Source organism: Corapipo altera, unplaced genomic scaffold (assembly GCF_003945725.1).
Source record: "Corapipo altera isolate COAL_440 unplaced genomic scaffold, ASM394572v1 49, whole genome shotgun sequence".
NCBI lineage: Eukaryota > Metazoa > Chordata > Aves > Passeriformes > Pipridae > Corapipo > Corapipo altera.
In genome coordinates, this window is record NW_020884879.1 from 16,607,672 (window position 1) to 16,633,189 (window position 25,518).

The 25,518-nt window shown below is 37.7% G+C and overlaps 1 protein-coding gene across 1 annotated transcript in view; it reads right to left on the reverse strand.

Moving 5' to 3' along the window:
- Positions 1-13,003: 13,003 nt before the first annotated feature.
- The window catches only part of TRPA1 (transient receptor potential cation channel subfamily A member 1), a 32,282-nt gene continuing 19,767 nt past the window's right edge, over positions 13,004-25,518 (reverse strand). Inside the window, exons 15-27 of the mRNA XM_027638712.1 lie at positions 25,287-25,380; positions 24,626-24,685; positions 23,569-23,667; positions 22,635-22,705; positions 22,023-22,170; positions 20,026-20,115; positions 19,650-19,819; positions 17,428-17,557; positions 17,115-17,297; positions 16,129-16,197; positions 15,440-15,550; positions 14,858-14,955; positions 13,004-14,092 (exon numbers count right to left, since the gene is read on the reverse strand). Coding sequence (XP_027494513.1) covers positions 13,861-14,092; positions 14,858-14,955; positions 15,440-15,550; positions 16,129-16,197; positions 17,115-17,297; positions 17,428-17,557; positions 19,650-19,819; positions 20,026-20,115; positions 22,023-22,170; positions 22,635-22,705; positions 23,569-23,667; positions 24,626-24,685; positions 25,287-25,380 — 1,555 coding nt within the window. The 3' untranslated portion in view covers positions 13,004-13,860. The remainder of the gene's footprint in view (positions 14,093-14,857; positions 14,956-15,439; positions 15,551-16,128; positions 16,198-17,114; positions 17,298-17,427; positions 17,558-19,649; positions 19,820-20,025; positions 20,116-22,022; positions 22,171-22,634; positions 22,706-23,568; positions 23,668-24,625; positions 24,686-25,286; positions 25,381-25,518) is intronic.

Sequence of the window (25,518 nt, forward strand, 5' to 3'; positions counted from 1 at the left end):
TGCTCCCTGTCCTGTGTTATATATCCACCACATGGAGGATCTGCTGTGTTGTGGTGGCAATCACTTCTACAACAAGACTATGTTATTTTGGTGTTATTTAAATCACTCTGTGCTTGTTTCAGAGAAGATCAATTGTAGAAAAAGTGAAACTTGTGACAGCTACAGTGTAGCATTTATAATAATCTCAGGTAACTGAAATTGCTTTAAAAGGCAGTCACCCTGTACTTCATATCTTATGAACAGCAATGATTTAATGTCAAGAAAGTGCAATTTATTCTAATAAAATTTTCTTTGGAAATGAAACTTAGATTCCAATGGGACTTCAAAGATTATACACATTACGTCTTGAATCATAGATTTTTGAGCTGAAACTGAACAGTGAAAAATCCTACAGTGCTATTAGGTAACTTTCTCTTTAATTTGGGCTAAAAGAACACTGCCTTTTGAAATGCATTCTCAAAATGTTTGTGTAATATATTTTTAAATGACTTATGGCATTCTTCTTTAGAGAATATTCCCAAATCTAATCAACCAGTTAATATACTTTTCCTGCAATTCAAATGAAATTTGCTGCCCTTAAATATTTTCTTTGAAATTCCACTTCAGTTCAAGATTTATATAAATTATAGTAACAAAGTAAAATAACTATTCATAATAATGATTGTTATATACATAGTTTATTGCAGTAATGTCCTCTGTTAAAAAAAAATCCGATCCAAATGTCAGACACACTTTGATGGACAGTGGCACCCTTATGGCATGGAGACTGTCAAGGCGCTTGAGAGTGAAATGAGGAACGAGTGAGAGGTCCACTAACCCAGTGAAATGCATTTGATCGACTGTGCAAGATCTCTTTATCTTCTAACTCCTTCTAGATTCCCCTCCCCTGCAAGGTCAGGCACTCAGAGGAGCAATTTATAAACTCACAGCTCATATTCTGGTTGCAGTTCCAGAACTGACACAAAATTAAATCAGTCTTGAGTGCAGTAGGATACAAAAATTACCTTCCCAGTCTACTGAGCCCTTCAAGACTTCCAATAAATCTCCCAGCAGCAGCATTCCAATGCCTATCTTCCTTGCCTTACAAAAAGACCTTGAAATGGAAACAGAAGGGTTTTCTTTGAAGTCATATTTCATAGCACAAAAAGACATGCATAGAAGCAGCTGACTTAGTGGTTTCCCCCTCTCGCTCAAAGCATTTTCTGAAAAGTTTTAAATTGGACTTTTTACTTAATCCCCAGAACTCCTAATTGCAGGGGCCACAGCACGTGTGAAAGCAGGAGCTGATATTGACAAAGGCTCCTTTTGAAAAAAGATGAAGGTAAAACTTTTTAAAAATACACTGGCTAGCAGAAACATCATTGGGCTTCATCTAATTGTATTCCTCCCCTGAAAATTACAGCAGTCCTCCCTAAAAAATATTAAACTTAAGCAAGGACATTCACTTCATCTTGGAATTGGCACTGAGTGCAGATGAAATATCTCCCTGTGTAATTATTAAGTTAAGCAAGCTGTAATTATCTCTATTAGATTCCTCAGGCTTTGGTAGATATATGCTGAGTTTTAGAGCAATCCTTTCACTTACACTCCAGGAGCTGTGGGAATGGATCTGGAGGCTGGCTCTGGTCCTTCCAGATCCTGTTTTGCTGGTGTGTGACCTGGCACAGGCTCTCTGTGCACGCCTGGGGAAGAAAAGGCTCATCATGTTGGCCTATTCCTCCCTCCCAAGAGCTCACAGAACTGGGGGACTGGAAGGGCCACAGCCCTCATGGTCCCTCAGCAGAGGGGCCCAGGAGATGCCCCCACACTGACCATCCCCTCAGGGGAGGAACAGATCCCAGCAGAGACTGGGTGACTGCTCTTGACTGGGTGACTGTAGGGATGCAGAATGTTTTCATAGCCTGCATGAAGGTCAGTCCATCATTTCATAAAGGGCTGCCATGGTTTCTTGGACGTCAGGTGTTCTGTTGCTTGAACCAAATCAATACTGCACAGCGGACATGGACACCAATTCTGACAGCTCCCAAACTTTGGTCCTGATGCTGAGGCTTTGGTCTAGGACTCACTTCTGTTTTAGGTGTAGAGCCCTCCAAACCTGTCTGTATGCAAGCAGGCTCCGGGAGGAACTCCCATGTGAGTGACCCGTGAAGACTTCATTTTGTTTTAGGCTGCTTAAAGTGTTATTGGAAAATTCTGTAAGGCAGCTCAAGTGAGTGAAAATGATTTGCTTAGGATGAATGTAACCACCAGTGCATTACTTCACATAATCTAAACAGAGTTTCAGGCACACTTCATCTATCATTCCCTGAAAGAGAGAGGCTGAGTTAATGCTCTCTGACAAATATTATGTTTCTCAGGCAGCCCTGGTGCTGTCTTACACGTTTCCTGACCTACTTTGATTAGGTATATAAAAAGCACGAGTAAAACACAGGTTGGGTTTTGCTGTTGGAAATGCGAGATAAGGGCATAAAGGCTCATCAACACCCCCGTGCTCTCTGTGTGAGACACCCCAGCGCTCATGAGATTGGAGATTCCTTCTTAGTGCTGTAAGATGAGTCACTTGGCTAATAACTATGATTTATAACAGCATTTTAATAGCTCCCTGGGCTCTCTGATGAAGGCAGGAGAGGGCAGGGTGTTACACCTCAGGATAGTTGCCTGCAGGGTGGGAGGGAGAGGGGAGAGCAGGGCTGATGTCCAGCAGTGAGTGAGCATCGCTCAGAGGGCAGCTGGAGAAGCCCAGCAGGGAAGCAAGGAAGGGATGCAAGGCAGAGCCACGATGGGCTCCTGGCAGCTGATTTGCTAATGCTGACACTCTTCTCTGAATCTAACATTAATGTCAGGGACAGGGTTTGGAGCTGGTAATGAAGAGGGAAAATTCCATGCTGCCTTTGCTACACAAAGCAGTGTGCTACACCTCTGTAGTGGATGCTTGAGTACATTAAATTTGCCTTAAAAACATCCAAAGCCTCAAATGTACTTATTAATTAGCTCTAAGTGGGCCCACAGCCATGTCTCTGGACATGTATACAAGTAAGTAACTAGAAGAAAATTAGAACATTTCTTTTCAAACATGAAAACCTTGCACATCCATCAAACTGCGATTCCCTTAAGTCAGTCCTCACTGCTCACTTTCCCAGAAAGGAGCATTACAGAGCAACTTGGAAGTCAGCAAACAATGTACAAGACACACTTCCTCACAATACTGCTAATCCAAAAGGCTCAGAGGTTAAGTGAGAGCTGGCAGGAAGAACAAAAGAGAGTTTTTTCTCTCTGGTTTTCCTGATAGAATCATGCTAAAACATTGGCTGGAGCAGTAAAGGCTTAAGACACTGTTCCAGAGAGCTGGGCTCGTGCCCTATCTTTAGATCTTCACTCATTTTTTTGAGGAGGAGAGTACAAACAGAGCAACTCCATCTTCCCAAGACTATCCAGAGAGGCAAGAACAGCTCAGTACCATGGAGCTGAATGGTGATGTTTGGGTTTGCAGCTCCAGGGGTCTGAAATGCTGATCCCATGTTGATGGATGGCTTGGGAGCACTCAATCTGCAGCTAGAGCTTGGTGGGCACTATATACCTCCCTGTGACATGCTACAGGTTTTAAAAATACATGTCACAGGGCAGATAAAAACGAGTAGTGTCTACAAAGCTCTCTCAGCTTCCTGGGTGCTAAAAAATCAGAAAGCTGTATCTTTTTTAAGAAAAACTGTAAGAATGGTGATTGCTATCTAAAGTTATCTTTCAGGCTGCTAAATTGTCACTTGTTATAACCAAGCACACAATATATGCATCCTGATTAACTGAAACTCAAATTTATTTTTTTTTTCATTAGGAAGTGTCTATCCCTACTGTCTTGTCTATCAGATAACCAATTTACATTTCTACCAAATATTGAGATGGGGAAATAAGTATACCAGGGTCAGTGATATTGTCTTATGTGGGTTGTAATAGGGTTTTTTAATTGTATTTGGTTAAATCTTTACATAAAGACAGCAAACTTTTTTTTTTTTAAATGGGAAAAAGGAGAGAAATAGTAATCACAGATTCTGTCACTGTTAGGAAATAAAAAAAAAAATGGCTATCGTTGTGAGCCACAGCAACAGAGAAATAATTAAATTGTTTTTAACTGCTTCTGGAGATTGCCACACTAAACTGGTGGTGGGGGAGCTGGGTACACACACCTTAAGTTTGGCCAGGTCAGCCAAATCTGTGACCAGGATAAATTTACAAAAGAGAGGGTCAGTTAAGGGTCAGTTTCTACAATTAGCAAAGACCATCCAGTGTGGTACAGGCTGATGCAGCAGAGGTGGGAAGAGGCCTGACAGCCCAGTAGCCACCTCAGTGTCCATGATCAGCTGGTTGCTTCCCATGCCCCACTACACCTGCAGGAAGGGTAAATTGCCTTCTGTGGAGGCTGCTTTGGCCTTCTGTGGGTGAACATTAGTGTCTGAAGCTACCTGTGAGCATAGCAAGGCTCTGTGATGGGTGTCACTGATCTGTGCATGGACAGGGGAACCTTCTGACAACTTGGAGCCTTGGTCAGGATCAGAATAGCAGAGAAAGAAATTAAGGCAAATCTTAGTCTGCAATGACAATTGAATTAATTTACAAGTTATGGAGAACAGGCTACTATTTTCTTTCCTTCTCTTCTTCTCCACTAGGACTCACTTTCCTTTAATTTACCCATTTTATTGACTAACCCTGAATCATCTTCAAGTTGCTGCCTACGTTGAGCCCCATCTGGAAGCTGACTTCAAGCTCTGTGAAGTAAAAATGGATCTTTGCTTTCAGTGATCTGTGGGACTTGATGCCATGGTCATTATAATGCTGTCACTTCTATGCAGTTATTAATTCACCTAACAGCAAAATATGAGTGGGGAAATGAAGAATCACTGGTGGGTTTGAGGCAGCTACACCATTGCTCTACTCCCGTGGCTGCGAGCTGTGCAACAAATCCTGGCAACATGTGACATTACAGAAAGGCATGCACAAGGCTCTGCAACTCCGAAAGCCTCTCAGGAAACATCATATGGCTCTGATTTGGGAAAGACCACACATGTTCCAGTACTTGTGACACCTGCTACTTGTGTCTTGCCAGTCACTGCTTTGTTTTGCTTTGCTGGTTCTGGTGTAGAAGGTGATCTTGAAAAATATTTTCTTATTTTTATAACAATACCACAGTAATACATATTGTTGTAAGCATCTTGAGGATGTATTGCTGGAAAAGCACAGGCCACTGCACCAGTGAAAGCCAAATGACAAAAGTTCAGTTTCAGATTCTCATTGATGAGGGCAGTCACCTGGGACAACACTGCCTTGGGAGTTTATTTTTGTCCTGGAATATATAATTCATTCTGCAGCACCTGTTGTTTGATTTTCCTGGCTGCTGGTTGTTAAGTGCACCTCGCCAATGGAGATGGGAGCTCGGGGGGGGTCCCCTATACAGTATTGCTTGTGTTTCACATCCCTTGTGTCTTGTTTAACTGCTTGTGTCTTCTGCTCGCGCTGGATGGCCTGATCACTGCTGCTGCATGCCAGGGAAGTGCTCAGGGAGAACAGCAATGCCCGCATGCCACCACAGGTACCCTGGGAATTGCTTGTGCCATGCCACTCCTGACAAAAACTAAGCAAATCTCACAGCCACCCCCAGAGGATTTTAAACCAATTATGGATAGCAGGGTGATAAGATGGATGTCAATAATGGTAACAATAATGCTGCCACAACTTATGTCTTGTTTCCCTGGGAAAATGATCTTGGTGATGGAAACCAAGAAGCAAGTGCTGTACTAGCATGGAGGTACTGGCAGTAAACAGAAACTTGATCTATTTTGAGCAGCAAGGGACCTTATACTCTACTCATGCTTTGATAGATATACAGGTTTGCTGCTCCTTCACATTAGAATGTGCTTCGTGGGGGATTGTGTAGCACAGGGCAAAATGTTACAGGCAGTTCTCCTCTGGTTGTGGTCAGACATCACACATATGCTCTTAAACCTGGTATAATTTGCTGGAAGGTTTGCATGAACCTCTCAGGCATTTCTAAAGTTCTGTCAGGCTGGGAATGCCATACCTTAACGAAGGTGCAACCACCTGTGTGTCCTCTGGCAGCAACCAGGATTGTCACCTGAAATCTGTAGGACTTCCAAGCATTTTCTAAACTCCTAGGCAATGTGAAGGGTAAATGTGGCAGCAAAGTAGGGAAGACTTACTACAGAACCTCTTATAACTAAAAAATGGAGTACCTGAAATAAACTACCCTAAGGCTACCTGTTTGATTTGAGTGAAACAGCAGAGCAGCAATACATCACATGCTGTGGGGGTGCAGGCAAACAGATGGGATGGGACAGGGCTTGGAGCAGGTTGTCTGGGCTGAGTGGGGGCTCAAGTCCTCTCATAATGGTGTGGCATTCGGGCTGCATCTGAAGCAGTGTGTCCAGTTCGGGCTCTCCAGCACAGGAAAGACAAGAAACTACAGGAGAGGGTCCAGCAGGGGGTTACAAAGATGATTTGGGGGCTAGAACATCTCTGCTATGAGGAAAAGCTGAGGGACCTGGGCTTGTTTAGCCCGTAGAAGATTGGAGGGGATCTTATCAATGCACAGAAACATTTATCTTAAGAGTGTGTGTCAAGAGCATGGGGCCAGGGCCAGGTCAAGGGGCAACAAGCCCAAACTAAAACACAGGAAGTTCTGTGTGAGTATGAGGAAAAACTTCGTTCCTTGGAGGACAACAGAGCACTGTAAGAGTATGCCTGGAGTTTGTGGAGTCTCGTTTTCTGAATATATTCAAAAGCTGTCCGGATGAGGTTGTGTGCAACCTGCTCCAGGTGAACCTATTTTAGCAGGGGGGTTGGACTAGATAATCTCCAGAGGTATTTTCTGATCCCAAGCATTCTGTGATTCTGTGGTGTTTATTTTTATTTTCTTCAGCCTCTCTGATTACTCTCTCGGTAGAGGTTTTAATTATTGTTAAAGCCTAAGAGGAAAGGAATCCACAGGCCTAGAAATGTATTATTACTTTTTTTCAAAATTCAACAGTAAGCTCTTTACCAATCATTCAGTCTTTATTTAAAGGCTGTTTTGTACATTAGGGTTTTAGGCACTAGAAAGAAAGCTTTTACATCAGAAAATGTTCATGCTGGAGCTAGGATTCCATTGTTTCACTCTAGAGTCATTAGTACATGTTTTATGAGTTCCTCAGGAATAATTGGTGCATTGTTGTATTTATTCAGATAAGTGGCTAGTGCTTTTCTCTCTGCTGGAAAACAAACAAAACTCCCTGGTGACTCACAGCCCTTGTTGTGGGGGCTCCACCCTTAATTCCCCCAGTGCCCCTTGCCTTTTCTTTCACCAATCTAACTTAAGAAGCTTTATAGCATTGATAACTTTGCTGTCCCAAACCAGGAGATCACAAGTGGCCTCTAAGCTAGCTTCTCTATAGAACCTCTCATGTTTCCTCCCCTCCTTTTTAAATTTGGCCATAATTGCCTACAGCCCCCAGCTGGGTCTGATATGCTTTATGTTTGCACCTCCTCCTCCTCCTCCTCATCTAACATTCATTACTCCACACTGATCTTTATTAGTTTCTTTCTTAGCCTCTTTTTTCATGTCTATTGATTACACAGTTAAGAAAATATCTATTTTAACAGTGCATCTTCATTTGCTAATGCTTTCTGGAGAAACTGAGATTGTGCAACTTAGGGTATGCCTCAGCTGTGTCCTGGATAGGAAGGGGTACTCAGGTGTGGCATCCTCTTGCCACCTGTGCTTGACCTCTCCCTGTGGCAACATCCATCATACAACTGATCTCAGGCAGGGAAGACATTATAGATCCACCTCAGCTGCTGTGAAAGAACAATTAGGATAGACACCAGGAACGAACAGGTCATGGGAGACTTCCCAGCTTTAGGCCACAGCTGATTTTGTGTCTTGGAGGCAGCAGAGGTGCATTTAGGCAGTCACCTTCACTTTCTAAGTGATGTTTAGAAATACGTATTTCTGCCTTACCTTCCTGTAAGAAGTTTATGTTGGAAGCACTTTCTTTCACTTCTCCAGCTGTTTTTCCTTGGTTGTAGCACCCTGACTTTTGTCCCTTAGTCCCTCCACAAGACCTCACCTGTCTGGTGAGTGGGAGGCTAAAGGTGTAAGCTTCTGATTGTGGTCATCTGTCTTTACTTCATCTGACATAATTGTAGCACATAATTTATATCCCCAATACTTATTTGCTTATCTTACAAAATATTAGAGATATTTTCAAAGCAAAAGATCATTTATTTGAATCAGCTAAAGGAACGAAGAGAGTAGAAAAATCTTTTAGCTATTTTTTTATATTAATGAAGAAACATGAAATAAGAGAAGATTTAGTTTTGTTATCTTCCTACATTAAAAGTTAAATTTGATATCAAAATATAGCAAGTGTATTCTGATGGAGAGCAATGGATGCAGCTTATTACTGCTCTGCTTTTGGTAAAGAATGACCATGATGGTAACCAAAATGGCTTTGGGTCAACAGACAGATGAAAGAAAAGCATTCTCGCATTTTATCTTCTCTGCATGATACACATCCCATATGTTTTAGTAAATATAAGAAATGAGCTTGTGCTGAATGATAACAATGATGGGTTTTGAATAAAATAAATACTTCATTGGTTCCTCTTCACTCTCAGTAAGGTCTGTCTTGAAATGCAAACACAGACTTTATCTTCTGGTTATTTGTTTTTACAAGAAGGAGTTACGTATGTAGAGTCTACCTGAACACTCTGGATCCTCTACTTCAGCAGTAGCACAGACCAGGGGAGATGTTGACATTTCCCAGAAGCAAAGCTGTTTCCCTCCTGCTCCTGTTACTACAATGGAGCGGTCATCTTAAGGCTCTGAAACACTATACTCCTGTTATCACCAGGATATGTGAAAGCAAGATCCCATCGGAGAAATCTGGAGTTCTAGATTATAACAACTGTCTGCTTCTCAGCTTTTATCTAAATTACAATTTACATATAAAAATAAAACTATTACCTACAGATGTCTTTCTCTCAGGACAACGAAATAAAGATGGTGGTGCCTCCACTGAATTCTTTATCCAAGATCAACACATGAATCCAACTCTGTCTTCTCCTTCCAACTCTGAATTTCTTCATTTTTGAAGAGTTGTTGGAATGCTGTTGGCAATCCTTGCCTGTTTCATTTTCTTTTTCAATTTGAGTGTTTGAAGGACTTATCCAGCTTTGTTTAGCATTTTTTTTCTTGTAGCTTTGCAGAATCCTAGTGAGCACTTCCAGCAGGGAATTGCCAGCAGATACACTTTCTACATAAACTTTTTCAGCCTAGGAAAGTGCATCTGTCCCTTGTCTTGGGAATCCTTTCCTCTTGTTAGGGTGAGAAGCCACCATACTGCAGTTCTTCATGCATGCAGGATGTGGACACAACTTTCAAACTATAGTGAAGCAGACCAAATCCTTTGAAATACACATTCTCCTCTCCTCACAATCCAGTAACATTGCCAGTTGTGGCCTTTAGCCACGATTACTTTCAGCCATTTAATGCAACTGTAATTATCCCACAGATTAGGAAGATATGCCAATAAATGTTAAAATTTGAATCCGCAGGAAGTGAGTCAGCTCAAGTAGAGACAAATGACTGTGAGGTACATTATGGATATCTCTCACAGCATCACTTCCATGCTGCCTTGCTGAATCATTCCCATGGACATTGACAGCTCCAGGGATTATCATCAGGACTGAGTTGAGAAGCACACTTTCTGCTTTTAATAGTTTAAATGATCTTAACTCTCCCTGTCCTTCATCCCACATGAATGCAGCTGAATTTGACATTCCTGTGAGCAGCACCATTGTACTCTGGGCCAGTGGTGCCTTGGGACTTTCAGTCCTTTTTTAGTGTTATCACGCTAATGTCAATGTTACTTCCTGTTTCTCTTCCTTCATTTTTTCTCCAAGTTACTGGCCTGTGTTTCTCAATCCACCATTTCCTGCTGCTGATCAATTTTTAGAGTGCAGTCACCTCTCTGGATAAATAAATACTAACAACATTATTACAAATTTCTGAAATTAATAGCTTTAAATTTTGCTCTACTTTCTAAGCTATGATTCCCAAGTATGAAATAACATAAAATGCATCACTTCTTGTCACTTGCATCACTTCCATCTTGACTTCTAAACCAAGTCTTACCATTGCTGAGATTTCTCCCTGTCCTGAGTGTCCTCATTTCAGGTGGGATAGAGTTAATCTCTACAACACTGAGCTAGTTGTTCAAGCCTCTGAAGCACCTTTTCTAGTGATTACTGTGATATTGTCTTGGTGCATTTCTATAAGGATGCCAATATCTTTACCTAACAGGTTCAAGTATGCTTGAGTGGCCTGTGCATGGACCAACCCATGCCCAGGTTCAAATCGATCTCTCTTGCTGTTCCTGTGTCAGTATGGATTTACACCTTGGCGTGACCCAGTATCTTTTTACTGCTGAGAAAATGCTGCTTTTGGTATCAGAGATTTTCTCAACTCCTCTGTTGTTTTATTGTATTCTCTCAATCATTTAAAAGGGAAAGCTCAAAAAACTCTCCTGCTGTCTATAACTCCAGGGCTAGGTTTGCTGTACTTTTCTGCTGATTACAAAGGACTAATTCCTGCCTACAGTGAGACCATTTCTGTCAGACAGTCAATGTAAAGATAGCTTATAACTGATGTGTACTATGTTGCAGCCTAAGTGATTTATTACACTGACAGGGTGGGGTAAAAAGGCACTAACCTAAGGGAAGATCTGGCTCCAGTTTCTTCTCCTGGGTGCTCCAACACAGATTAAAGATGTTTTCTCATCTTTTCTTTCTCTTGCTATGTGCTTTGCTTATGGGCATTTCATCTTACAAAATAAAAACCTAAGCAGTTAAAAGGGCCACCACTTTGTTCATATAGATTTCTCTTCTTTCTCAATATGTGTAGCCCTCAAGGGTTTTAAATCCTTCCTGGCTGATTTCAGTGTGTGGAAGTTCTCCTCTATCAATTCTCTGTCCAATTTTTCATATAGCATTTTGGTGTGAAATGTTTTACAGTGCCAGTTTTACAAAGTCAGTATGTTGCAGATAAGAAAATGGTACAATAAGAATAAGGAGAATGCAAGGCTATTTCTCTGAAGGAAAAATGTGAGTCAAAAAATGATGGAGACTTATTTATAGAGTGGCTTTGTCTTTGTTTCAGCAGCATGTCATATGAAGAACACCAATATGCACACTAGACAGCTTTAAGCAAGTTATTTTCTACCTACCGGGTTTTGCAGCCCCAATATAAAATAGTCTGACTCTAGTCCACTTCAAATTTGGTCACTTCAAGTTTTCTTCTAAGGATGTATTTTATTGGTCTAGCTATTTTTAAGTTTGGTAGTATTTTGCTAGTCTGTCCTTATCAGCAAGAGTCTGATGCTAGAAAGCAAGGCATCCGGTTTCAGTGAAGGATTGCCAACTTGTTTCAAACTGCCAAATCACATAGGCATGGCATTTCTTGTCCCAAATTGTGACCCTCCTGTGTGTCACACAGGTGAGGCATGAATCAACCTTCCCAACAAAAGCTCTTGGGAATGGTCTGGTTTTGGTGGGAGGAGATGGTGCCACTGCCTGACCCACACTGACATTCATCATGACAAGAAAACAGTTCTGGAGCTGCTGAGCAGCAGAAAATAAGAGATGGAGTAATTACCCTCACTATCAGAATTATTTGTGCTGACTGGTTTGCTTCTGCTCTAATCATACTGCTATTCCTCTTCACTTCAAACAATGCATTTAGGTCCAATTTACTTACTCAAAAATGCTGTCGCTCACTGCCATCTAGTGTTAATGATACAGACTGTCAGGAATTTAAAATTATTTTTGTTAAAAAACATTTGCATTTTTTAAGTCTGGCCCTATCCTGAAAACTTGGGCATTCTTCTTTCCACTGACAGAGGGAGCTGCAGATGCACAGCAGCTCAGAAAACTCCAACAGGGTTTATTCACAGGAGTAGATCCAAGTCCACAATGCAACTTCAGTGACTACAGTTTTATTATTACCTTCTTGACTCTGACTCTGCTTACTTGTTCTCTCTCTGTTTCACTGTGTCACACAAGCTTGACTCTGAAGCAGAGCTGCTCCTCCTGCAGCAGCCTGCAGGGCAGACACAGTGAACTTTGAAGCACATTCCTCACACCCTTGTTGTCAAGGGAAAACTGGAGACACTGCCATGCTGCACTACCTGTGCAATGCATTTCTTTCCACCTGAGTGCATGACAGTGATGGTACACACCAGATCTCAACAGTTCAGTTAGAATGTAATCCAGAGGCAGACTTAAGGATGAGGCCTCTGGAGCAGACAGAAGTACATCTGTGGACACAGTCATGCAGTAGTATGTATGTTTATGCCCCCAGTTTGCCTTCTGAAAACTTACTTAACTGAACTTTGCAGTCACATTTACATGCAAAATGCCTGTGCACATTCTGGGAGGTAAACCCTGAACAGAACCTCAGTTTTAACAGCAAACATCTTCAGCTACAAGTGGCATGGATTTATGCCACAGGATTCAAAGGTATCAATGAATCTTGATGGTGGAAAGAAACAAAAGTCAAACTGCTTCCTGAATCCCTAAATGCCATTCACTATTTGATATTAAGCAACTATTTACCCTAGTAAGCATTGTAGAAAGTGCAGTGATAACCTTCTGATTTCTCTTTTTTACCAGGCAAGGATTTAAATTCTCAAATCTGGGATGGAACTGTTGGGTGATGAAGAATTTTCCCTTCTGAACAGCATGTCATCCATGGCAGTACATCTTCCTGTGTTTTCTGATGACTACACCAGTTTTGTACAGTGTGAATCACCTTCTGGTGATTTTAAATAAACAGGAAACACAGTTGTTCTTTTGTGGAGAATAATGTATATTAAGTTCTCAAAGAAAATGTCTGAATTCAAAATCGGACCACAGAGAGTTACCACCACATATAGTCATAATTAATTTATTAGCACTGGTTTTGAAATAAATATAGTCATGTACTTAAACACAGTTTAATTCATGTTTATTTCTAAATTTGATATATTACTGTATATTACATAATGCACTGCATATCCGGTAAATAAATAGTAAAACCAAGGCGCAGATTAAGGTAGCAAGGTCAGTTTTAGGTTATCAGGAAGGCCAAAATCACATTACCAGTATAAGGACAGCAAGTAGTAAATTACTAATATTAAACAGTCATTCTATCATTGCTATATGCATGCTAGTACAAATGATCCCTCTGAGAATTGCATACAGTTGTCTAGAAAAGGAAACAGTTCTTCCCTTACATTACAACTTCATGATCTTTCATTTCTTACCTTTCAGGCCTGATCCTGCAGTCCCTACTCAGCAAAACTTCCAACCTCTCTCAGATTAGTTTTGTACTTTTTCTTTAAGCTACATAAAGCCCATTGGCTCTCTCAAAACATCTGAAAACTATATAACTAGAGTCTAATTTCTAAAAACTTAGAAATTCTGAAAATACTGGTAACAGAAAATAACGTCATTGCATACAGACCTAAGTGTACTAGAGCCAAATCCAAGATCAGATCTAGACAGAAGCCTTGGGAACTGTCAGGACAGCAAGGTTGGCATCTGGTGAGTTAGGCACTTTCCTGATTAGGTAGTCACTTTTAGGATCACAGTTTTGAGTGTAGACATCTTCAGTTTCCTTAAATACTGTTTTGAGCATCTGCATCCTCTTTTTGGATCTGGCCTTTTTTTATACTTGAATACATGATGTATCACATTAACATTATGCAAAGACAACAAGAGAAGTGACCCTAAAGTAAAACAAAATGATAATACAGCATGATTTTACAGCCATGTCTAGAAGAAGCTATTGTTTTTTTCTGTGCTTGGGTTAGGCACAGTTGTTTTAACAGCTTTTAACACTGTATCCCATTTACTATTCTTGTGCTCTAACTGCCTTTTCCTAAATTTGTGCTGAAATAAATCATTGCTGTCTTCATCCTCAGCTTCTGACACTATTTCCATTTTCTGGATAATCAATTTAATGAGGTCATGTTGCTTTTCCAACAATGTTGATATATCTTTGAGCCTAAAAAAAATAATAAAAAAAATAAAAATATGCATACATCAGGCTTTGTCATTTGATTTCAAAGGACATTTAACTCATTAAAATTACAAAGACCTGACAGTGCTTAACTTCACCCTTCTGACAGTACTTAACTTAACAAAGACTACTGTCTGGAATATATCTAATTCTTCAAGTTCTGGTAGGTACTTCTCTAGGTTTCAGGAAATAGAATTAAAGAATAAGTTCCTGGTTCTTGAGAAAAGTAACTTACTATATAGTTAAGGTAGAAGCAACTTCACTCTCAGAATAAAATTGTTGCCAGTTCTATCAAAAGTTTTACCTATTGATCTATTTTCTTGTCTGGCAAGAAAAAAGAGCCAAAGTTGCAATGGCAATTAAGCATCTACGAACATTTAGTGAAATTCAAAACTATTTTTTACAGCACATGAGGAATACTGATGAGGCACTGACTGATCTCTTTCAAAGGGCTATCCAAAATGCAACTGATGCAAATAAATAGTTAACCTAAGTTAGCATCACACATACAGAACTCAGTATCTGTTATCTTTCAAGAAACAATGAAATGTTTCTTGAAAATGTGTCTATAAAGTGTCTTCATAAAACTACCAAACAAGCATTTTGAAAATCTAATTTTCAGAATGTCTAGACTGACAAAATTACAGCATTAAATCTACATTGTGATTGAAAAGGTTCTCTGTGAATGGAACTATGTTTGTAATATTGGTTCTACTTGTTTTTACATCAATAAAATAACACAACAAATACCTGTATTTCTGTTTCAGAACTTCCAGTTCTAATGTTGTATCAGGGCTCTGTGCATATGTGGTAGAGTCTTCACACCCAAAGCAATACTGGAACACACTCTAAACAAAACATGGAACCAAACTGAAATAAGTATTATAGTCTGAAAATAGATTAAAATTCCCAAATAGGTGAATAGAAAATTTCCACACAGTGCTAATGTTAAAAAGAGTTTCTGTTATGTTGGGCTTTTTACATATTAAAACATTTATTTTGCAATATTTTTTTTATCAGAAAATTCAGTCTACCAACAACAGTTAAAATGAAATGTAAAAAAAAAAAAAAAAAAAAAAGACAATCTTTTGTAGATTGTCTTTCTTAATACAGTTACAGATCACTGAGTTTTCAAACACTAATTATATCTGAATATGACTGCACTCAAACTGATTTATCATTTTCACTGACCTTAATCAATATTTAATCACAATTCCCTTGATGTTAGTTAATGATTGAGTCTTATTAATGCATTGCTCCTAGCAATCTGTGTACAAAGTCAATCTACCCCATTTTGGTAAGAATTCTTCTGTCTAATATTCACCATCTTACCATAAATCCACAGTATCTTGGCCTGTTGGGATATACAGTGATTGATTCCTGGTCCACCCGACTTAAGAACCAAAATGGTAGCTTCTTCTCTAAGTTGGTGTGAAGATTAACCTAAATGTAGTTTTGCATTTAAAATGAGTTATATTCTCTTAAGATAAACACACATTATCATGTGAAAATAACCATCATGTCATTATATTCAAATCACTAGTACTAGTCCACACTGCAAACAATGGTGTAATATTTGAACAGTCCAGCCCAGACACTGAAACTACACAGTTAAAGCAGTATAGCAGTATTATCTTAGCAGAATTAATTATTCCACACAGATGCACACACTTATAACTAATGAGACTTCAGGAAAGCAGAATGAATTTGGTGTCCTTTTGATTTTTGTGTATCTTAACCTTCTTTCCACTGCATAAGTTTTTTACTAAAAGACAACTCTTCAATTTCAAGCATTGCATTTACTGATTTTGAGATTCAGCTCAGAATTCATTGAATTGACTCTTGAAAAATTCCTTAAAAATGCATTTGCTTGTATATGTCCTTTACAATGACAGTTTGCTTTACACAGATTCTAAGGTATTAATTAGAAATGCTGATGACAAATCAACTAATTATCTAAATGCTGTTCTAACAATTATATCTACTTCCAATACTTGGTTTTTCAATGGTATGTTACTTACCTGCATTGCAATCCTTTTGAGTGCAGCGTATTTCTGTACTTCAGCAATATCCCCAACAGCCAAACCAATCTAGAAATATCAACATTTCATTATCTACTTTTTCACAGTCTGTAATTTCAATTGTATTTCTCATTCACATTTAAATAAAAAATAGAAAATCTAACACTCAAATTAGCTTTTTCCCTTGAATTTAGGAACATTTTTTGCATATTTGCAAAATACATATCAAGACATGTAGAAAGCATTTTTAATGACACCTCTTAAAATAAGAGGCACTTAATAAGGCACTAAAGAGCTACTTCAAAGAGCTGTTAATAACGTCCCTTCCTTTTGATTCTTCATTACTGCTGCAATGTTAATGTGGCAGCGCTAAATATCTTTAAAAAAATGGAATTGTTTGATTTTTATTGCTCAGCTCATATAAAAATTTTATTTCCTAAAAAAAAATTATGTTCAATGGAATATTGCTAAAGATATATTACCTATTTTCCCCCTTTCTCACCATTATCATGTTTTCTGATTCTTTTTATTCAGGTCAGGCTTGTTAGTCAGTTCCAACACTACTGCTGATTACTGATTTCTGTGCAATGAAGATCTGAGTTTGGGCTTGCTTTTTTTTTTTTAAATTATTGTTAGTGCTAGGTTTTGATACAACAAGGGGTTGAGCAAAAATCATTGTTCCCCAATTTTCTTTATACAGATCTCAGAATAATACATTGCAGCTGCAATTCAAATTCCATCACAATTACTACCTAAAGATATACAAGATAACCTTGTAAGAGTAAATTGTGTTAAAATACTCAGAATAGTAAACTGGATGGAAAACAATTGCAGAGAAAGGCGACCTTTTAATATGTTATGAAAATATCAATTTACTAAATAACAAATGAATGTCACTTACTACAGTAATTCTACATGCTAAATATAGAAACCTGCATATAAACCTATGCTTAACCACCTTTTATATTACTAAGTAAATTACTTACTAGCAAGTTCATAAGAAGGATTGGAATAAGCAAGGTAAATATAATGAGAACTGTGTAACTCAGGAATGGATATGGTAATTCACTGCTTAGTAAAGGATCCAGGAAAGCATCATGGTAATTAATGTCTCCCAGCATCATTGCAAATGTCTTCATTACAGAAAGCAGAGGTGTGCTATATGTTTGCTGCAAAAAGAAGAAATATCAAAGTCAAGAAAAAAACTAAACTGATGAAATTTGTAAATAATGTCTTGAGACACTTTAGTCAAAGATAATATTTATAATGATAAAAAATTAACTATGTGATCCAACTAACCTGTGAACCCAAAAGGACAAAGAAACTCAGTCCAAAGGCCAATATCAGGAAAAAGAAAACCACAGCTATCCGAATCAAAGTCCTCAAAATTTCCCAGAACATCACAACATAGATGCCATAGTTTTCAAATCTATGCAACAAGTAAACAGAAAAGACATAGAATCAGTCACAGAATTGTTTAGGTTGGAACAGACTTTTAAGATAATCAGCTCCAACCATTAATCTAGCACTGCCAAGTCCACCCCTAAATCGTTAAATACTGAAGTTAGAGTTCCTTGCAGTTATTTACATAAGGCAGTAAGTAATGCTGATTTTCATCTGTAAAAAGAGACATTTTGCCTCTCTGAGACATTCTGAGATGGCACAAACCAGTTGTACTTTCACATCCAAAAGAGCGGAAGTAATCCTACTTACATCAACCCTAAACCACATTATCTTGTATTTTAAAGCATCAGAGAAGTTTTCAAGATATTATTTTTCATGGATAACATTTATTCTCTCCATAGCCATAGGCAGTACAATATTATACCACTGTTGCACTCAGAATAACAGCATTAGGAAAATACCCAACTTTTTTTCTGCTTCTAGAAGCAGGTAAGTGACCAGAACAAAGGACAACCGGCATTATAATCCATCTATCAGGGAGATGCCTGATTTAAAAGATTTTGCTTCTTACAAAGTAAGAACTTACTACATACATGTAGTTTTCATATAATACAAAGTATGAAAAACAAGCAAACAAAAATAAATGCATTGTTTGCAGGGAGAAGAGGAGTAGTGTACTTTTAAGACATTTGTGTTTCCAAGAACAGTGTGTCACATGGCAAGCCTCTCCCATTCTTGACCAACACAAATGTCAGAACACAAATTGTCAAAAAGCAGATTAAATTACTTATTCCCCCAAGTCTGAACTTGGGAATTTATGTCCTCTCTCAGATCTGAGGACCCAGTGATTGTTTTATGCTGCAACAATAGCAACTGTGAAAATCCCTCCACATGATTTTCAGCCCGAAATATTATGTTCAAGACTGAAAAGGTCAAGCTGGAAATAAAACAAACCTGATTTTCTCTCATTTATTAGGCATTTATTAGGCAAAATTCCATTGAAGTCAATGGAACTACAGGTTGCTTTAGGAAAAGACAGCCTGAATGAGTTAGAAAAATCAGGTGTAGAGTTCTACTGCTATACACGTGGAAATAGAGTCAGGCCAGGGAGGCATTTCATCTAGCAGCAGCAGGAAGTATGAGCAATCATCTGTTTACTCTTTACTGTTTAGGTTCGACCCTCATTTTGCCCAGAGCAGACAGGACACGCCCATTCTTTAGTCACCTAAGTCAGCAGACAGAGGTAGGACAGGGTTTGCAGCAGAGGCAGTACCATAAAGGTATTCTCTTTGACCTTAACTCTGTTTACAAACCTTGTCCTTAAACATCCCTATTACAGTAAAATGATCCTGAAATTACTCAGCAAATGCTGTGTTTGTCTGTCTGCAAGACTTCATGGGGGTGATTAGTGCATATATACAATAAGAATCAGAAGAATATTTATGCAGTGTTATCACACGGAGTCCTGCTCGGGCACATTTTTATTAGTCTTAAGCACTACACCCACACTACTTTTTCCTTCCACCTAGCTTTCCTGCTGTTTGTAACTCTTGGACACTATTGTACCACTGACAACATTAGAATAATGAATGGCAATAAAAAGACCTCATGTCAACTGAAGAAATAGTATCATCCATTATAATTCTTTTATAGGACACAATGGTATAGAGAAGTGGGGTGTGCCATTTAATATGTAAAATGGTAAAGGAATTTACCTTCTCACAGGTATTACTTATAAAAACTGACTTCCTTATGCCTCCTGTAGTTCATATCCTTCTGATTTTGCTTTTTTTTTTTAAAGTCAAAGTCTATACAGTACAATGAAAGATGATTTTAGAAAGATAAATTCATGGCTTTGCTTAACTAACATTAAATAGTAGTATTTCTTTAGTTGTCAGAACATATGCTGGGATGCTCTACATGAAAAACACTGAAACTTCTTTATAGTTTCATTAGGTTAAAAAATTCCTATGGTCCTAATCTGGAAACCTGTATAGCATGAAAAAAATAAAAATACAAAATGAGACTATCAAACTTGGTCAGTCACTGTTTAGGATATGTAAAATATCTGAAAGTATTGGAAGTATTTTATTGTAAAGGAGATAAATAATTTTTACCGTTGAAGGTAAAGCAAGAAGTTCATCCAAGACAAGTATACAGCAATTGCTCCACATTCCCACTGTAAATGAGCTGGTGTATTAATAAATAAAGAAGACACAAAAATTATGCTTGTAGTATAAATTGTCCAGTCCAGTAGATTGGAGTAATCCAACAAATATTTCAATTTCTAGGATTTAAGAGAGACAGATACATATTTACAAATCATGCATCATTAAAGGACTGAATTCAATGCACTACTTAAATACCCTTCTTGCTTTTAATCTTTTATAAATTGGCATTTCCCTTCTAATTAGGGAGAAAACAGATTTAGTTCAATATCATACAAACAGTCATGCAAGCGCACTGAGTAATGTTATTTCTCTATGTACTTACCTGCTGAATCAGTTGAAATATTTCTTTGCAGATTCCCAATAAACTCATAATTAAAACTAAACACATACACACCCTTGTAAAGTATGAGTCCTGAAACAAAAATCAGAACATAAACCAAATTAGAAACCATTAAATGAATGTTCACTTCAGCTCTACCTATTACATATACATTATATTAGCAAGTTAAGAAACTCTGTTAGCTTCCTTCATATAAACATATTACTATCTAAATTCTGGTTTACTAGTATTTATTGTGCAATTACTTTTATGTGTATTGTATTTAAGCAATTCAAAACAAGTATGAAAGTTTGAGAATTGCCACGATAAATAGTTGGGAACTGAAATTGCAATATCTATGCCATATGTTCACTGTTTTATGTTCTAGAACAAGCAGCTGTCACAAGCATTGAGGCCATGTTGCTGAGAACACAGCTACGCTGGGCAGGACACATCCCCAGGATGAAGGAGCACTGCCTCCCTAAGATCTTGCTTTATGGTGAACTTGTCACCGGCTGCCGCAAGAGAGTAGCCCCAAAGAGAAGATACAAGGACTCCCTGAAAACATCTCAGCCTTGGCCATATTGATCAACATAACTGGTTTACTCTGGCCTCAAATCTGGAGGCCTGGAGACACACCATCTATAACGCTGCTGATGCCTTTGAGAACGCACACAGGATCACTCTTGAGGAGAAAAGACAACGCAGAAAGAATCACGTCTTGCAGAATATACCACCTAAGGAGTCTTTCTGCTGTGCCTTTTGCAATTGGACATGTCTATCCCATATTGGCCTTTTTAGCCACCAGAGTGCTTGCAACAAATGTGGATAGAGCCTTTCCCAAATCTGTTCTCCAAAACTTCACTATTAGATTGTAGTCTCTGGAAAGGCTGTAGAAGTCTTTGGAGAAATTGGAGGTCCTGACATCCGTACGTGGCTGCTCTGTTTGATGTTTCACTTTACAACTGGTGTAGGCAAAGACAACTTTGTTGTGAAAAGTTGTCTATTGGTAAGGATTACAATAGTGGATTTCATCTTAATAAATAACTTGTAGAGTTAATTCCCCACCTGAGGGGTTTATTAACTCATAGGCAGACCACAAATTCATGGTACTCACTTTTCAGTGGTGCTGGAATACACTCAGCCCCTGCCCCATTGCAATGTCCCTCTTTAACCTGAGTTAGGAGTACAGAACCCCATTCTGCAACGCTGCGCTCCCTGTAGAGTTGGCATTCCCCACTATATTGCTATTACTGGGTCATTAGGACACTGTCTCCTCCAGCGCATGGCATTTCATACACACGGCTACTGCTCTAGTCTCTCAGGCAGCAACTTCACAGCTTCCGTTCAGTTCACTGCTTCTCCACCAGCTGGCAGCATTCCTCGTTGGAGCTTTGCTTCTTCCACCCAGTCTGATGATTCAAGGACCTGAGTCAGTCTGAGCTATTCCTCTGTCTGTTGCATGCAGCTCCTTTTATTCTCCTATCTTCCACCAGGAAGATAAGTGAGTTAATGGAGCATGAATGCTTGGATTTCTGCTACTTCTGGCTTCTGAATCTTCAAGAATCCCAAATATAATGGACTGGGCTGGGCTGCATACGTGGTTCTCCAGATTTTTTCATGTATCAGGATATCCTCATGAACCTTTTATATCCCTTGAGTTTACTTTATTTCATATTTCTACTAGCATATCGTTTTTGAGTTCCTGTTTCAGTTTTAGGATTTTTCTCTCATTTAATCCTTTCTCCTCAAAATTAAACAAATATTCACTTCAGGGAACAAACTGAAGTAACCATGTACCAGATGTAAATTTTTCAGAACAGATTAAAAATAAGAAATGAGAACTGCAAATTATCTGAGAAGTTGCTGCTGAATGTTAAAAAATATACACTTTAATTCTTTTCCTTAGAGTTGCTAGATCATAATCTAGAGATTATTTAAATAATCACAACTTTTTGCTATAAAAATCCTAAAAATATTGTGACTCGTAAGAAAAGTACCTCATGTTCTAATGGTCTTGCTTCATAGAGCTCTGTTCCATTCAAAGGTCTTCCTGGCTGTATGTGAGTGACCAGAAGAGTCAGTGGGATGAGACCAAGAGAATATACGCCTAAATTCATTAGATGTGCTCGAAACCCATAGGCCATCCTTGAAAGTGAGAATATTAAAGTTACAACACTTAACCAATTTAGAAGAGCATGTATTCAAATGTTAACGGTCAACAATGTCTTCAAGATGAAGAAATAAACATTTCTTGAAATGATGAATGTATTCATCGAGATTTATGAGGACAAAAAAGTATATTTGCCATTCTGAAACGTTGTTCCTTTCCTTTTTACCTTGGCAATCTTTTTATACATTTTTGCAATAAAGAGGAAACAAAGATAGTAGTTGTCTTTGCTGTAAATATCAAAGAATCTTTACTAAATGCTAAGCTACATTTTATATGATAATCATCAGCATATTCTAAACATGCTTATGAGAGGTTTATGGAAAAGGCATTTGCTCAGACAACACTAGAAGTATGTACATCTTAATAAACAACTCTCAGGAACAATAGTCTTTATCCTGACATGCAGTGTTATATTTTATGCACATTAAAGTAGACCCACCATTTCATAAGCAAATATTCTTTACACACAGGATGACTGAGTAGCTCCATGCGGTTGTGTCGTACCATGGCCTACAAAACAAGAAAGTGGAAGGATCAAATTTAACTCATCTAGCTAAGTAAACAGCTTACAAAACTGGCTAGGCCACCTTCTTTATCTTAATATTAACCTAATGAAAAGTAAAATATCTGTGACACAGTGCAAAGTTCTTTTTTTTATGCACTCTGGCCCAAAGCTATCTTGCCTTCTTCTCCCTGCTAAAGCATTCAGCTTCTCTGTTGCTGCTGTTTTAGTCTCTTTCAAGTTTTAAAATGTGTACAGACTATTTCTAATTATACCTGTGACGAAGCTTTATTAGTTACATTTAATGAGAATTAATATTAAGTACTAATTAATACATTAATATTTATTAATAAATATTTATTATTAGACAGGATACCAACTCTAATTGCCAACAGGAAGACCAAAAATAAGCATATAAGTCAGAAAGCTTGTTCTGGTAACATTTTCTGACAAAGAATCAGAGAGAAGACTGGCAGTGGGAAAGAAAAGCAAAATTTGGTTTAGGCACATAAAGTATTTTGCAATTAGCATATGAAAAAATCAGTTTTGTCAGGTTTTCAATGTCTTACATTCCAATGCATGGTCACTGCTATGAGTATGTTTTTCGTTGATGTACTAGCTGCACATATAGCATGTTCTCTTGATACATTCATAGTTCAAATAAACTAAGAATTTTTATTTAAACCTAATAGAAGTTTTATTTATTATTATTTAGACCATAAGAACTCTGGCCCATATTTTATTCCAACATACTTAAAATATACAGAGTTATGGGGCTTTGGAGAAGAAATATTATGATGAAATATTCAAACCTCTTGATTATATCTAAAACAAGGCAGCAGGGAATGATGTCAGTAAAATGAGAACTTACATTTAAAGTGATAAGTGGTTCATAGAAAATATCTTCATAATCCTTTGGTTTCTTGTTAAATGTCAAGGGACACTGAAGATATCTGAAGTTGTATTCAATCTGTGTAATACACATACACCAGCATTTAAATGTGAGGCAAATGATAACTTAAGTCTGAGATAATTTTCTTAATATAAAAAAGGTTATCCTTTAGAGAACAAAAGGCACATTGTGTCAAAATAGTCAGAATAGTTATGCTTAGTCATTGTTAACTACTCTGCTAGGGAACACATGCTGTCAAGATATACATATGTGACTGTAAAGATGTTTAAACAAACAGCCATTTTAAACTGTAAAAGGAAAAGTGCAAATTTTAAATGCAGTTTTAAATGTCATTCTCAAAACTCTAATTTGTTTTATTGCCAACTGTGAAGAAAAGTTTGTATTTAAAGGTTTTATGGCTTTGATAACACAATATAAAGAAAATGTACAATAGCAGAAAATTTGCAAGTTTCTGTTAATGATGTGGACACAATCCAATATAATAATGGATAAGGTAGTTTTCAATATGGTTTCAAAGGTAACATAACTGTAAAACATTCATGCCTCCTTGCCATTGTGAAAGCAATCTACTGCTTAAGATTTTGGACAAGAATTTATGGAAAAAGAAACATGTTGGACACAAATTATTGATGACAATGTACTAGTTGTGATAGGCATGCTTTTGATATGCATAAATAGATATTATGTCTTCTTTCACCACTATTTTGAAATACCCATAACCTCTGATACTCAGCTTGATTGCAAGAATTATCAGAGTAAAGATAAAGTTTATGGATTGCAGCAGTTTCATGTTATACTTGTTAAAATGCACAAGCATGAAGATTACAGAACTGAACTTCAAAGCCATTTACAGCCCAAAGGATAACATACGATCAGTCACCCATGTTTTCTGTTAAGATCTGATATTCATCCAAAAGTGTATCTTAGCCACATAAACTTGACATATACATTAAAGTATACATACTGTATACTGTATACATACTGTATACTTTCACAGATTTTTTCATTCACTTACATAGAAGTCTCGACTTGTCTTTTCCTCTGAAGACTCAATTATGCAGTTGTCCAACACCAGCTTCACAGATGAACAGCAAAGGGAATTAAGGTGATACAGACAATGTTCAACAGAAAGAATGTGTTTGGACTAAAAGAAAATTACCTTCAAATACAACAGTCATCCAACAGAAGTGATGATTCAGTCAGATTTTTATGATGTATGTTTTGATGACATAAAACTCCATAGTTTACATGCAGGAGTTAAATATAAACTGCGCAGTTTACAAGGCTACATGCTAGTTTGCAAGTATAAAGTGTGAAGTGTTTATGAATATACCAAATCACTTGCTATTTTAATAAAAAGCACTTTGTAGTGTTATTTAGCAGTTAGCTGATGACATTCATCACATTTATACTCCTTTGTATACTACCTTTATACTCTTATAACTCCATTGAACTCAGGAAGCTAAGAACTTTTCTAATACAGAAGAAATTAATCTGGACAAACTGAAACTATCACTAAAATACAATTTAAAAATTTTGTGATTTTATATTGCTTTTATTTTATAATAATACATATTCCTGAGGACAGCAGCAGAAAAACAAGGGCAAATGATGCAATATAACTAATTTCATGTTATTTCATGCAGTCATTTCTTTAATATGGGCAGAAGACTCACTTTAAATGAATCAGGAAGATACTCAACCATTTCCAGCAAAGGACACTTATTGGCACTGGAATAGTGCGAGAATGTCGTAACAGCTTCTTCCCACCTGCAAAAGGTATTTTAGGTGTTGGAAAATGAATGAATTTCTTGTATTTTAAATTAACTACTTTTAGATTTTTTGAGTTTTATTTAAGATATTATCTTGAAAATCATAATATATAAACATTTTATTCACTATTTAATG